Genomic DNA, 13842 nt, shown 5'->3' on the forward strand with positions numbered 1-13842 from the left:
ATATTCTTCTTAGCTTGTTTTTACTGTGGGCTAGGTGGGTGGATGGATTTCCGATTTTATAATTTTTCTTGTCTGTGAACGAGTGAATGCATTTCATTAATTGTGATTATTATTCACCGCATTATTTCATCCAACCATCTTTTTTTTTTTTTCTCTCTTTCTTCTTGTGGTGTGTGTGTGGGGAATATATATGGGATTATTTTTTTATTTTTCTTTTGTACGAACTTTCATTGAGTAACCCATGGAACTAGTTCTGGCTAGTCAGCTATATCAGCGCCAACTTCAGTTCGTAGTTGCCAGATCCTCTGAGCGCCGTACTCATGATCAGAGTCGCAACAAGCATGGATTGATAATGGGAGTTCATGGGGACCTCAACAGCTAGGCAATCAGCAGTCTTGTACCTTGCAAATTGCCTTTAGTGTGGCTCAATAGTAGGTGGAGGCAGAGTGTTGGCGGGATTCGTAGCAGCATGAGCCATCTGCGTTGCTTGGGTAGCGAGAAGCGCATCGAGTAGCTTGAGTCTACTCAACCTAAATGAGATGCGACTGCAGGACAGCCATTCCTCGCTGCATGTTGGTTAGTGTCCTAACAATTTGTTCCTTAGTGTTGGTTAGGACATAGGGAATGGTGGTTGGCTCCGTAATGATGGAAGTGTTGCATGGGGCCTCTTGTGAAGATGCAGATGTGGTAGCGGTATTGGTGTCCCAATGGCAGTAGGGAAAGTTGGGGCAGTTGGGACAGGGGCACCGGAGTTTCCATTGTTGGCCATTATTCCTTTCTCCAGTAATCTCTCTAAAAAGACATCTCTGAGTGCTGAAGGACGGAGTAGGACTGGTTTCACGTTGAAAACGTCTAGGACCCCTTAAGTATTAATTGCCATATCAAACCAACAAGTTAGAATAAGAATAACAATATGAAATTGACATAATTTAACTAAATTATGGCGCATAACTCAAATATTCCAGAGATTCAATTTCTTGATGTTAAAATCCCCAACAACAGCACCAGAATTATGATAGCTAACATTTAGTTTTCGGAAATAATAGGGATTTTTGATAAATTAAATTTGGATTAGATCTTGGCTTATGGAAAATGATCATATATAGAATTTATGAAAATGATGTTGTTGTAGACCCTAAATGCTATAATATAATTGATTTTATATTCTCTAGCTGTTGAGTTTCAAGTTGAACACAGAGATTTTAATTTATAAAATTAAATCAAGAAATACTTACTGAGTCTGGTTAATTTCGAAAATTATTAGCGTGGCTCGTTAGCGAGCAAATTGAAAGTTATAAGAGATATAAAATTAAATAAAGCAATAAAGATGAACGGGCAACGACAGCAAACAGAGTGACAGTTTGCAAGCAGTGGGTATTGTGAATGTGTTGGTGAGCGGGATGGTAGGGATGGTAAGTGGGTAGTATACATATAAATGAGAGATGACTAGAAAACGGCGGCAAATAGTGATAATGAGTAAATGTGCGATATTAAACTAGTGAATAGAATATACATAGGTGTTTGTGTGATTTGTGCATTCCTTAATGGCTAGGTTCTCATGGATGAAATAAGCGGATGATGAAGTTGGACTAACAAAACATATATGTATAATACGAAATGGCAGAAGAAATACATATGATCATACTTGTTAATTTAAATCAGTTTCATTAGTGGCTGATACCTCTCTTCAATCAAAATTGAATTCAAATCAGTAGTTAAATAGGTCAACAAGACCCCTGCGTACTTAACTATATTAAACTACATAAAATATGTTAATGAATACGATGCAAAATTAGGCTTTGGCAATAAATTCTTCTGAAGAACTTTCCACAACGAGTTGAAATTCTAAACTTAAACAATCAAATCTAAACTTGAAATTGGGATTGACGTTGCAGATGAAGAAATGATGATATTCCTTTATCAACTATGAAGACAGTAAGTCAACATTATGAAAGCATTAACAAAGCAGTAGATCTGCCTAAAAAACAACTAAACTGGGTGGTCAGTGGCTCAACTTTCCCAACCTCCTCAAACTAAGAGAACTTTCTTATATGATTGAAGCTCTTTGAAAATTGAACAGAGTAAAAGCAAAGTAAATTGCAGTATATAGAGTTGATATTACAAATGAAATACGACCCTATTTATAGAATTTCTGGATCGGCAGTTGGCAGGAGTTGAGTGGTTGCAGAGCAGCAGTTAAAAGCAGTTGAAATATTGTTGCAACCATTGTGCAGTTAAGGAGTTGGGCGGTTGATCGGTTGAAACTTAACTCCTAGCTTGCTTGCTCCTTTGCGGGACTGCTATGGCTGGTCATAGATATTACTCACTTGCTTTGCTAGACTTGGATTGGTTGGAGGGCATCGGCGCAATTCAACCGGTGCTGTCGTCGCTGGCCGGTAACTGAAGGCTGACCGCTGGGAGATCGACACTTAGGCAATTTTGATACTTCGGGATCTCATTCATCAGCGGTGGATGTCTAGTTGGACTGGCTCGAGAGCAAGAGGAAAGAGCATCGCGTGCGCACAGCTGGCTGCACCATCGCTTGTCTTTCATCTTTAAACAATTTATAGGCTAGAACATTGCTTAAGAAGGCTAAAATATCAATAATCTCCACAAGCGGGCTTTTAATCATGCGAAACGAAACAAATCAATAAAGTATGCCATAAATAAGATATTGTGATGATTTTCACATAAAAAATCATAAAATACGCAGTTTTATCAAGCAGTAAATATGCTATTATTTTAGAGTTATCATTAGTACATCAACATAGCTATTATAATTTGCAAAAAAAATAAAAAATGTTTCAGATATCATCTTTGCATACGACAATTAGCATATCCATTATTTACATGTAGCATATATTGTTGATTAGTACAACATCAAAACTATTATATTTTAAAAAAATATGTTACAATCATCGTTTCCACATAAGATAATTACCATATCTATCTAAAGTGCACAACATATTTTGTCGAGTAGAATAGCAACAAATTTATCATATTTTTGAAATTAAAGTGTCCCAAATATTTTTTAACCACGATTTGATTGAACCAACCATCTGCATCTAAAAGGCATTAATTGCATTTATAACTTAAAAGGTCTTTTAAAACATACCCATCGCTATAGATTTTACATACCCATCGCTATAGATTTTAAAGTGTCCCAAATATTTTTTTGGTTGTTTAGGATCGATTCCATACCCATCGCTATATATTTTACATATAAAAGGCCTTTAAAACATGTTTGTCTTATAAAGTACCTCAAAGAAGCACTATTGGGGCGAAAAAAATTTTCGTGGTTGATGTCAACAACCCTTCTCGGCACACATGAGAATGTGGTCTAACACGATGATGTTGTTTAAATCAATGGGCGATGGCATGTGGTGGTTTATTCCGGCGACGTCTTGCCGACGGCGATTCGGGAGGGTTTTGGGGGTTGCGAATTGGGTCGGAAATGAAATTAGTCACAACGGTGTAGTTTTAATCAATGAAGATAGCGTGCGGGCCGACGAATCTGGCGGTTTCTTTCCGATGGTGCATTTTTGTAATCAATCGTATTATTTTTGGATATTATAAACTCCAAAAAATTCCATATATAATGACTTATTGGTAAAAAATATATCATGTCCTATCGTACTACTTGCATAATTTTTGGATATTATTTACATCATATCATTCATGTGTAATTTTATTAATACATCATATTATTAACGATTAAAATATCATATTAATACTATTTAAATAATGTATTTGTTGATGTCATTTTCCGAGGACGCACATCCGAAAATCACATAGCAAAACTCACTCTATGAGGAGGACGAATGCTTCAAGAGTACCTCCGCACCAGTCACCCCTCAAAAAGTTGCAACTCATTCGACTGCATCAAGTTATGCCCCGGTGATGACCACGAACGCTTCAAACATAGAAGACCAACTCGCTGCACTGGCCAAAGTCATTGAAGGGATGTCTCAACACATGCAGCAACAAGACAATGTCATCGCAAAGCTACTTGCAAAACTAGACAAGCCAGAACCAACCAACCATAATGCTCCAGAGGCCCAAGACGAAGCGGAAGCATCCACGGATCAACGCCATGTTAAAGAAAAAATGGCGGGACTGCAATCACCAAATAAAAATTCAAAAATACGGTTCATATAGATGTAATCAATTAAAATATAATGCTATAGAACTCCCTTTTCAACTTCTTTGTGGCTCGGAGAATTTTAAAACATTCCCCTCCTCTCACTCATAAGCGTCAAGTTTTGGGAACATTCTGAAAATTTCAGAATATGCGCGCACAACAGCATGTCCTTCTAGTGGAGGCTTTTCATGAATTTCCTATCCTCGTTTATCAATTCTCAAAATCAATTAAATCTCAAAATTCGTCAAAACAGCCCCATAGCGCTTGATTTAGGACTTGCGGTATTTGGACGCAGTTTTCAATTTTAATTTTCTCTGGCAGGGACAAACAGGTTTGGACAGACCGGCGGTTCGCTTGCGCTTGCAGTTTCCACGCCGCTTCGTTCAAATATCGGCTAAGGAAGATAGACTCGCTGCTGCGCTTACCGATGCCGCTCAAAAATTGCACTGAGAATTGGGTGAAGCTTCAGCGGCAACATCGTTGGTAAATCTTCGTTGTGGAAATCGCTTGAATGGTTCTGGAGTTCTTGGCTTCAATTGGGCGCTGCAGAATTTCCAAGATTTCTTGGCGCAGGGGAGGATCTTGATCTGGAAGAATTTTTTAAATCCCAAAATTGTCTATCGCTGCTCAGATTAGGGAGATATTTTAGAACTCCGCTTCGCTTGTGGAAGACGGACGAATCCCTCCTCTTGGACTCCATCGCTGCTCGAAAGAAAAAGAAAAACGGATGCCAGATCCCCTGTTGTGGATGTCCGCTTGCTGGGGTCTCCTTTGATCCGCTGGGTGGGAGATGCTGCTTACAGCAGTTACCGCTCTGCTTGTGTAATCGCCGCTCAAGCGCGCAGGCCCGCTCACTTCTCCCGCTTGTTTTTGCCGCTTCGCTTGCACACACACATTGACGCCGCTTCGCTTGCATACAGAGATATTAACGCCGCTTCGCTCGCCATCACCGATGGTTCACAAGGATAGATGTCTACTTCGATTTTAAAATTCAATCTGAATGAACGAGTAGATCATCTTGGAAATCCTGAATAAACAACAAAATAAAATTATTATTATTTTGTATAAAAAATATATATATATTTATTATATATATATATATAAAGGGGAGAAAAGGGAGCGACGGCTCCTAAACCTAATTTTTTATTTATTCTAATTATTCTTATTCTTATTATTACTATTATTTTATTATTGTTGATTTATCATTATAGTAATATTATTATTTATTATGATTTATTTATTATATATATATAGTAAATATTATTATTATTTTTATTATTATATGATTATTACTATATGTATATTTAGAACACAACTGCAGAGGCCGCTCCCGAGCTTTTTTTTTTTTTTTGAAATTTTTTTTTGATTTTTCTCCGAAAGATACATTGCCGTGTAGGTTTGATCCTTGAAGGATATCGCACTCTCGAAACCTACAAAGCATACCGCCGATGGATTAGATGTTCAAAATACAATAAAATTCAATATTAAAATAAAATTAGCATTAAATCAATATTTTCCAATTAAAACAAAGATACTAGGCTTATTCCCTGGCAACGGCGCCAAAATTTGATCGAATATTTATGAGAGTTTTTAAAATATCTTTTAAGATACAAAAAAAAATGATATATGTTTAAAATGAAAATAGTGTTGTGCGTGTTCGTGTAGTAACTCCAAAAAGTTCGTCAAAAATAAAAAATCTCTTTAACCGGTGAGTGTCCGGGTCGAACTAAGGGAATATGCGAATATCCTATATTTAATTAGAAAAAGTGCAATGAGTTAATGCAATCGAAGAAACTGAAAAGATAAATTGCGGAAATTAAATCTAACTAAAAAGCGATAAAATATACGTATCTCGAAAAGGATAAAGCGAGGCGTTTGTGTCTGACTTTTGCGTTCCTTAATGGCTAGATTTCCATGGATGAAATGAGCGGGATGAAGATAGCGTGATAGCGAAAAATATATGTATAATTGCGGGGCGGCTCGGAGAAATGAATGTGATCGCATTTGCTCGCTTAAGCTGATTATCGACTCGGTTGGTACTTGATCTTGGGGGATTTACAACGAGGCTTCAGCGACACCCGGCGAAGAACATTATAAGCAAGAAACCCTACTGTCACTAGGAATCTCTGTGACCCAATAGACCCCCGCCTATGCCCCATGAATTATTCTTCCAACCGTTCCGCTAGTGGCTCTACCCCTTTTATTACCTCTCTTTAATCAAAATCGAATTCAGAACAACAACTAAGCAGGTCGACAAGGCTCCCGCGTACTTAGCTACGTTGAACTACCCGGAAACCGCTTTTGGCGCATAACAGGGCTGAAATAGTCGATTCTTCTGTCGCCCTTCCGCAACCTTGTCGAAATCCAACTTGAACAATTCAAATCGAACATGGAATTTTTGGGTGAAGGTGAGGTGGAGAAATATGATAGGAATTTTACTAGCTAAAATACTATGCTGAAATTAAAAGAAAAAGGGGGAGAAAATCAGTTTGTTCGCGACACAAAACCGAAAATCTCGTATTATTAAACTAGATAAAAAAATACGGAAGAAAAGAAATGGAGAAAATAGAATGTATATTATTGTGTATATATGGTGTATATATATATCTATGGTGTATCATATCTATCTATGGTCTATATATTCTATATGGTACAATTAGAGGGGATATTTATAGAGGGAAAACTTTTAGAAACTTGGCGGTTACAACCGCCAATAAATAACTAATTCTAAAAATAACTACTAACTACCTCTAAAAATAACCATAAATAACTAACTCTAAAAATAGCTACTAATATAACTACTAATAACTACCTATTTTCTAGAAGATTCTAGAATAAAAATTACACAAAAATAGCCAAAAATTGGCTAAAAAGTAGTGCAGGATTTTAATTAAGGGAGCTGAGAGAGTGTAGTAAATGCAGGAGCTGAGGGTGCAGGAGACATAAATGCAGCGGAATTCTGTGCAGGAATTATTGTGGCGGCGCAGTAAATGCACCGCTGACCAGCGGCAATAAATGCAGCGAGAATTAATGCAGCCGCCGCTTCGCTCACTTCCACGTATGGCTTTCCGCTCCGCTCATATTTCCATGTCAGCCGCCGCTTGCCTTTCGTGCCAGCCGTCATCGCTTCGCTCACTTCAATGCCAAAGTTTCCGTGCAGCCGTCGCTTGTCTTCCGTGCGGCCGTCGCTTGCCTTCCGCGCTCATAAATACAGCCGCCGCTCGCCTTCCGTGCTCGCTTGCCTTCCGCGCATGCGCACTCCTATTCAGCCGCCGCTTGTCTTCCGCGCTCATAAATACAGCCGCCGCTCTCCTTCCGCGCTCGCTTGCCTTCCGCGCTTGCGCACTCCTAGACGACTATGGTTACCAACTTGGGGACGAGTATAGCCGTACAACACGACGCACCCCCGCAGCCGCTGCTTGTCTTCCGTGCGTCGTTTGTCTTCCGTGCGGCCGTCGCTTGTCTTCCGTGCTCGGTTGACTTTGACTTTTGTGCGTTGACTTTTTGGCGTTGACCGTTGACTTTTGTTGACTTTCACGCTGGTGACTTTTTTTTTTTTTGCTTCTAAAGCCATTTTTTCACTTTTTAAGGCCAGTTTTGGACTCTCATATCAGTTTTCAAGCATTATTTCACCTATATAAATAATGAACATCTTATAAATATTTCTTTAAATAAATAATACTTATTAAATAAAATTAATTTAGTTAAAATTAAATACTTAAATAGCACATAAATAATGCCAAAAAATATAATTCAAGAAACACATCAATTAATTTAATTTATAAACCAAAATAATTATAAATTGCATTTAAAAACTAATAAATTAATATTATACAAACAATATGAAATGAATACAATTATTAGAATAAATTAACATAAATAATACCAAAATTCGACATAAACAAATAATTAAATAAATAAATATAAGCTATAAAATATGGCAAAATCAAGAGTTATCAACTCGTCAATGGAAAGATGAACCAGCAATCGACTACATCAATCGCTGGAGGAGTCTGAGCTTGAAATGCAAAGACCGGTTGTCCGAGGCCTCCGGTATAGAGATGTGCATCCAAGGAATGCACTGAGGGTTGAAATACATCCTGCAAGGGATCCGACCCCGCACTTTCAAAGAACTTGCTACCTGCGCTCATGACATGGAGTTAAGTATAGCTTCAAGCGGGATGCACGGACCATCAATTCAAGAATCTTCAAAAGCAAAAAGATACGAAAGATATGATGCCGCAAAGAAGGGGAACAACGCCCCTATCAAACCTTTTGGAAAAGAAGCCTTGGCCATAAAAGCGACGACCAAAGCACTAGTGAAGATCCAAAGTAAAGAAAAGGAAGTTGCAAGGAAAAGATAGTCAACTCAGATAGATAGACCTCCAAGGCCCACCCGTAAAGAGTTGCAATCCAAAACTTATCATTTCCTGGATTATGACGTCTCGGGCTTCTTTGACGATCTACTCAGAGGAAACCTCATTGATCTTCCAAATTCAAAAAGACCGGAGGAAGCTGGAAAGGTTGATGACCCAAAATACTGCAAATACCATCGTGTCGTAGGACATCCCATCCATAACTGTTTCATCTTTAAAGAAAAAGTCATGAAGTTGGTTCATGAAGGAAAGATCACCCTTGAAGACGATTTTGTTGCTGTTAATGTCACTTCAATCATGTTCAGGTCTCTCGAAGTTGACATAAAAGATGAAGAATCATATTGCCTCACTACCGAGAAAGATGACAAGGCGATCAGAGAGAAATCGAGTGAAGAATGTGCCACGATAACTTTCACTGATGAAGATTTGATGTAAGGATCAAAACCCCATAATCGTCCATTACTGGTTGTGGGTTATATCCATGAGCAAATGATTAGCCGGATATTCTTAGACGGAGGAGCCACAGTCAACGTCCTTCCTCTATACACATTGCAAAAATTGGGAATACCAGTAGATCAATTGTTTGAGAGTCGTATGACAATACATGGATACAATCAAGAGGGTCAAAGAACACTTGGCACCATAAGATTGAGACTGTTAATCGATGAAATGGAAACTAACCCTTTGTTCTACGTCATAGATGCAAAGACATCTTTCAACGTTCTTTTGGGAAGACCATGGATACATGAGAATGGTGTAGTTCCATCAACGTGGCACCAATGCTTCAAATACACTCAAAATGGAGTGACAAAGAAAGTTCTCAGAGACACAAAGCCATATACAGAAGTCGAGTCGCACTTTTCGGACGCCAAATATTTCTCTACAGAAGCAAAAGAATCCAAGGTACATGAAGATGTCAAAGCGCCACAACTTAAATTGGGGGCAAAGTCAAGAGATAAAGAAAAAACACCCGCCTCAGGTTCTGCAGACTTATTAATTGAGCCTCTGAAAGATTTGACTCTTCCAAAGACCCCACTCAACCCAATCTCCCCCTCACAAACAAGGAACGGAAAAGAAGAAAAAATAGAGGCTATGCGGTTGCAAGAGGACAAAAGCTTTGGCCCAAAAGCCTACAAACTTTTCACAAAAGCTGGATATAATCCAAATGAGGAGTCACTACTGGGAAAGTTACCACCACAGACAACCCAAGGTTCGAGGGCTGGTCTTGGATACATGCCACAAGCTCCCGTACGCATCGCTATTAAAAGGGCCACAAACTATCATATCACCGAAAGCGAGAGCTTGTCTTTCAATTCACCTAAAAAAGGTAAGAATACAAGAGTATCGGTCTTCAGGAGGCTAAAACCTTCTCTCTTCACAAGGTTAGGACTAAAGATCAATAAAGAGAAAAACAAGATGAATTTCACATCAACAAAATATGTGGAGATGGATGAAGAAATCAAAAGCCGCTTTCCATCCCACATGACACGTCAAACAAAAATGACGATACATTGCGGTAAAGTTTTAAAGGCTAAATGGCAAACCATTGTCTTCACCAAACCCAAAGAAGATAATGAAGAAAGTGTTGCATCATCCTGCTACATCACTGAAAGGGGTGAAGAGACAATGATTGAAGAAGATGCAGGAAATGCACCCGCCGCGCTTGAAAAAGGGGTCAAAGCTGCAGTGGATGAGTTAGAAGAAATCAACTTGGGAATTGAAGATCACCCAAGACCCGTCTATGTCAGCAAAGAGCTGGTGAGGATGATATGAATGCCTACACACGACTTCTCAATGAGTTCCAGGATGTCTTCGCTTGGTCATATAAAGAAATGCCCAGTTTAGACCCGAAAGTTGCGGTCCACCATCTAGGTGTGAGGAAGGGAGCTCGCTCTATGAAGCAAGCGCAACGAAGATTCCGTCCTGAACTCATCCCTCAAATTGAAAATGAAGTCAATAAACTCATTGAAGTGGGATTCATCCATGAAGTCAAATACCCCCAATGGATTTCTAACATCGTGTCTGTAAAGAAGAAAAATGGACAAATCCGAGTTTGTGTGGATTTCCGGGACCTAAATAAAGTATGCCCAAAAGATGATTTTCTTTTACCCATAACTGAATTGATGATTGATGCAACGACAGCACATGAAGCGCTTTCTTTCATGGATGGATCATCTAGATATAACCAAATTCGCATGGCACATGAAGACGAAGAGTTAACCGCCTTTCGTACACCGAAAGGTAACTACTGTTAAAAAGTTACGTCTTTCGGATTGAAAAATGCGGGGGCAACCTACCAAAGAGCAATGCAAAAGATCTTTGATGACATGCTACACATAAATGTAAAGTGCTATGTCGATGACTTGGTTGTCAAAACCAAGAGAAAAGAGAATCACCTACAGGACTTAAGAAAGGTTTTTGAAAGGTTGAGGCGCTACCAACTAAAAATGAATCCTCTCAAGTGCGCTTTTGGAGTCACCTCCGGCAAATTCCTCGGATTCATTGTCCATAGTCGTGGAATTGAGATTGAACAGGCAAAGATAGACGCTATCACAAAAATGCCTGAGCCTCGCAACATCCACGAGCTAAAAAGCTTACAAGGAAAAGTAGCATATATAAGAAGATTCATCTCTAACCTCGCTGGACGCTGCCAACCTTTCAGCCGAATCATGAATAAAGGAGTGTCTCTCCATTGGGATGAAGCATGCAAGAAGACATTTCAAAGTATCAAAGACTACTTGACGAAACCACTAGTGCTGACAACGCCAATTCCTGGACATCCGTTGACACTTTACATTGCTGCACAAGAATATTCAGTTGGAGCCTTGTTAGCACAGGAAGCCAATAAAGGGAAAGAAAACGCCCTCTATTACCTCAGTAGAATGATGACACAAAATGAACTAAATTATTCACCGGTCAAAAAGATATGCTTGGCGCTTATCTTTTCCATAAAAAAGTTAAAGCAGTATTTCCAAGCGCACACTATCCGGCTGGTGTCCAAAGCAAATCCCTTAAAATATGTCATGTCAAAACCTGTCCCTTCTGATCGACTCGCAAGATGGTACCTGCAGTTGCAACAATTTGAAATCATTTATGTACCACAGAAAGCTGTAAAAGGACAAATATTGGCTGACTTCCTTGTTGATCATCTCATCCGCGCTGAGCGGGAGTTGTCTGATGATTTCCCTGATGAAGACGCGCTATTTGTCGAAATCACCCCACTGTGGAAAATGTATTTTGACGGCTCATCACAAAAAAATGGAGCTGGAGCCGGATTAATATTTGTCATATCACAAGGAGAAGTCCTTCCATACTTTTTTGCCTTAAAAGAAAAGTGTTCAAATAATGTGGCTGAGTATCAAGCACTCATCCTCGGCCTAAAAATGGTGGTAGACATCAAGCAACACCAATTTCAAGTATAAGGGGACTCCAAGCTGGTTGTAAATCAAATCATTGAAGAGTTTGAGTAAAGAAACCATAACTGATGCCTTACTTAAAGTATGCTAAAGCACTCATTGAGCTACATGCTATGCCTAGTTCAACGGCATACTCTATCGTCGGTCGTTCGACAACATGTTCTTTCGATGCCTTGGCAATCATCAAGCCAAACAAGCTATGGAGGAAACTTATGCCGGAATCTGTGGAGCTCATCAAGCTGGCCCAAAGTTACACTTCCGAATAAAAAGGATGGGGTATTATTGGCGAACCATGGTTAAAGTCTGTATAGAGTTTACACGGAGATGCCAACCATGTCAATTTCATGCTAACTTTATCAATCAACCACCGGAACCATTGCACCCAACTATTGCTTCGTGGCCATTTGATACCTGGGGCATGGACGTCATAGGACCACTCACAAAGTCATCCGCTGGACATCTCTATATATTGGCCGCAACAGACTACTTCTCCAAATAGGTAGAAGCAGTTCCTTTGAAAGAAGTCAAAATGGAGACAGTAGCTGACTTCATACGAGTCAACATCATTTACCGTTATGGGGTTCCTCGGTGTATCATCACTGATAATGGAAGATCTTTCGCCAATACTCACATCAACAAACTTTGCGAAAATTTTGGCTTCCAACAAAAGAAGTCCTCGATGTATTATGCACTGGCTGGACTCGCAGAGGCATTCAATAAAACACTTTGTAACTTGCTGAAAAAGGTTGTCTCCAAATCAAAAAGAGATTGGCATGACCGCATTGGTGAAGCTTTATGGGCCTATCTTACTACATTCCGTACTCCAACACAAGCGAGACCATACTCATTTGTATATGGGGTCGAAGCTGTCCTTCCATTAGAAAGACAAATTTCTTCACTAAGGATTGTTCTTCTGGAAGAATTGACGACCAAAGAAAATGTCCAATTAAGACTCGAAGAGCTAGAGGCTCTCGACGAGAAAAGACTACAAGCTCAACAAAGACTGGAGTGTTATCAAGCACGATTGTCTCGAGCTTACAATAAAAAAGTCAAATCACGATCCTTTCAAATCGGGGACTTGGTTCTTGTTGTGAGAAGGCCCATTGTGATCAACTTTCGTTTGGGAAATAAATTTTTATCCAAGTGGGATGGACCCTATGTCGTCACTCAGGTCTACACAAATGGTGCATACAAGTTGACATCTCAAGACGGACTCCGGATAGGGCCAATCAACGGGAGGTTCCTCAAAATATATTATCCGCGAGACCTTCAAATCAAATCAAGACTCCTTAGCATGAGAATAAACTGCAAAATAATAATAAAAGCAAATTCAAGTTGCTTTGAACTACGTTATGACTTGATCCCTTTACCGGGTACGTAGGCAGCTTGAGATATACCTTCAAGTTCAGTCAAATAAATAAAAATAATAATAATAATAAAGGATTTGGGTAAAAAAAAAATTCCCGAGAAGAAAAAAAATTAAAAAAAAAAGAGAGAGAATTTAAATTTATTGATTGGCAATCAAAAAGAAGAGTACAAATTGATCTTAAACATTAAGATTATACAACTCTTCTTTGCTAATATCCAACAACTCTTCTAAGCTTATTAAGTATTCTTCGTCTTGCGCGGAGACATTCTCTACGGCGGCAAGTTCATCCTTGACTTCAACAATTTGAATGATGATATTCTCATTAACTCCTTGACGTCGCTTAATAAGGGAAAATTCTCTCTTTTTTGCTCTTGTAAAGAGCGAAGCTTCACGTCAATATTCTCCACACACCCCTCTAAATCCTTGATAGCTTCGCACTCCTCAATATGCCTCGTCTCAAGGTGCGACAAACGATCTTTGATCTCAGAAATCTGTTGGTTATGGGCCGCCAAGAATACGGCGTCGATCGAGTCATAACAT

The 13842-nt window shown here is 39.1% G+C and overlaps 2 protein-coding genes across 2 annotated transcripts; both read left to right on the forward strand.

The window, feature by feature from the left end:
- The first annotated feature begins 8295 nt into the window (after window positions 1-8295).
- LOC127259826 (uncharacterized) lies at window positions 8296-10772 on the forward strand. Its single transcript, XM_051287441.1, has 5 exons — window positions 8296-8473; window positions 8613-8664; window positions 8823-8948; window positions 9015-10275; window positions 10323-10772. The coding sequence occupies exons 1-5, from the start codon at window positions 8296-8298 to the stop codon at window positions 10770-10772; spliced, it is 2067 nt and encodes a 688-aa protein (XP_051143398.1).
- A 1690-nt stretch (window positions 10773-12462) lies between these two features.
- Window positions 12463-13354, forward strand: LOC127259827 (uncharacterized). Its single transcript, XM_051287442.1, has 2 exons — window positions 12463-13172; window positions 13315-13354. The coding sequence occupies exons 1-2, from the start codon at window positions 12463-12465 to the stop codon at window positions 13352-13354; spliced, it is 750 nt and encodes a 249-aa protein (XP_051143399.1).
- Window positions 13355-13842: the final 488 nt, after the last annotated feature.

Source organism: Andrographis paniculata, unplaced genomic scaffold (genome assembly GCF_009805555.1).
Source record: "Andrographis paniculata isolate CXL003 unplaced genomic scaffold, ASM980555v1 Contig60END, whole genome shotgun sequence".
Classification (NCBI taxonomy): domain Eukaryota; kingdom Viridiplantae; phylum Streptophyta; class Magnoliopsida; order Lamiales; family Acanthaceae; genus Andrographis; species Andrographis paniculata.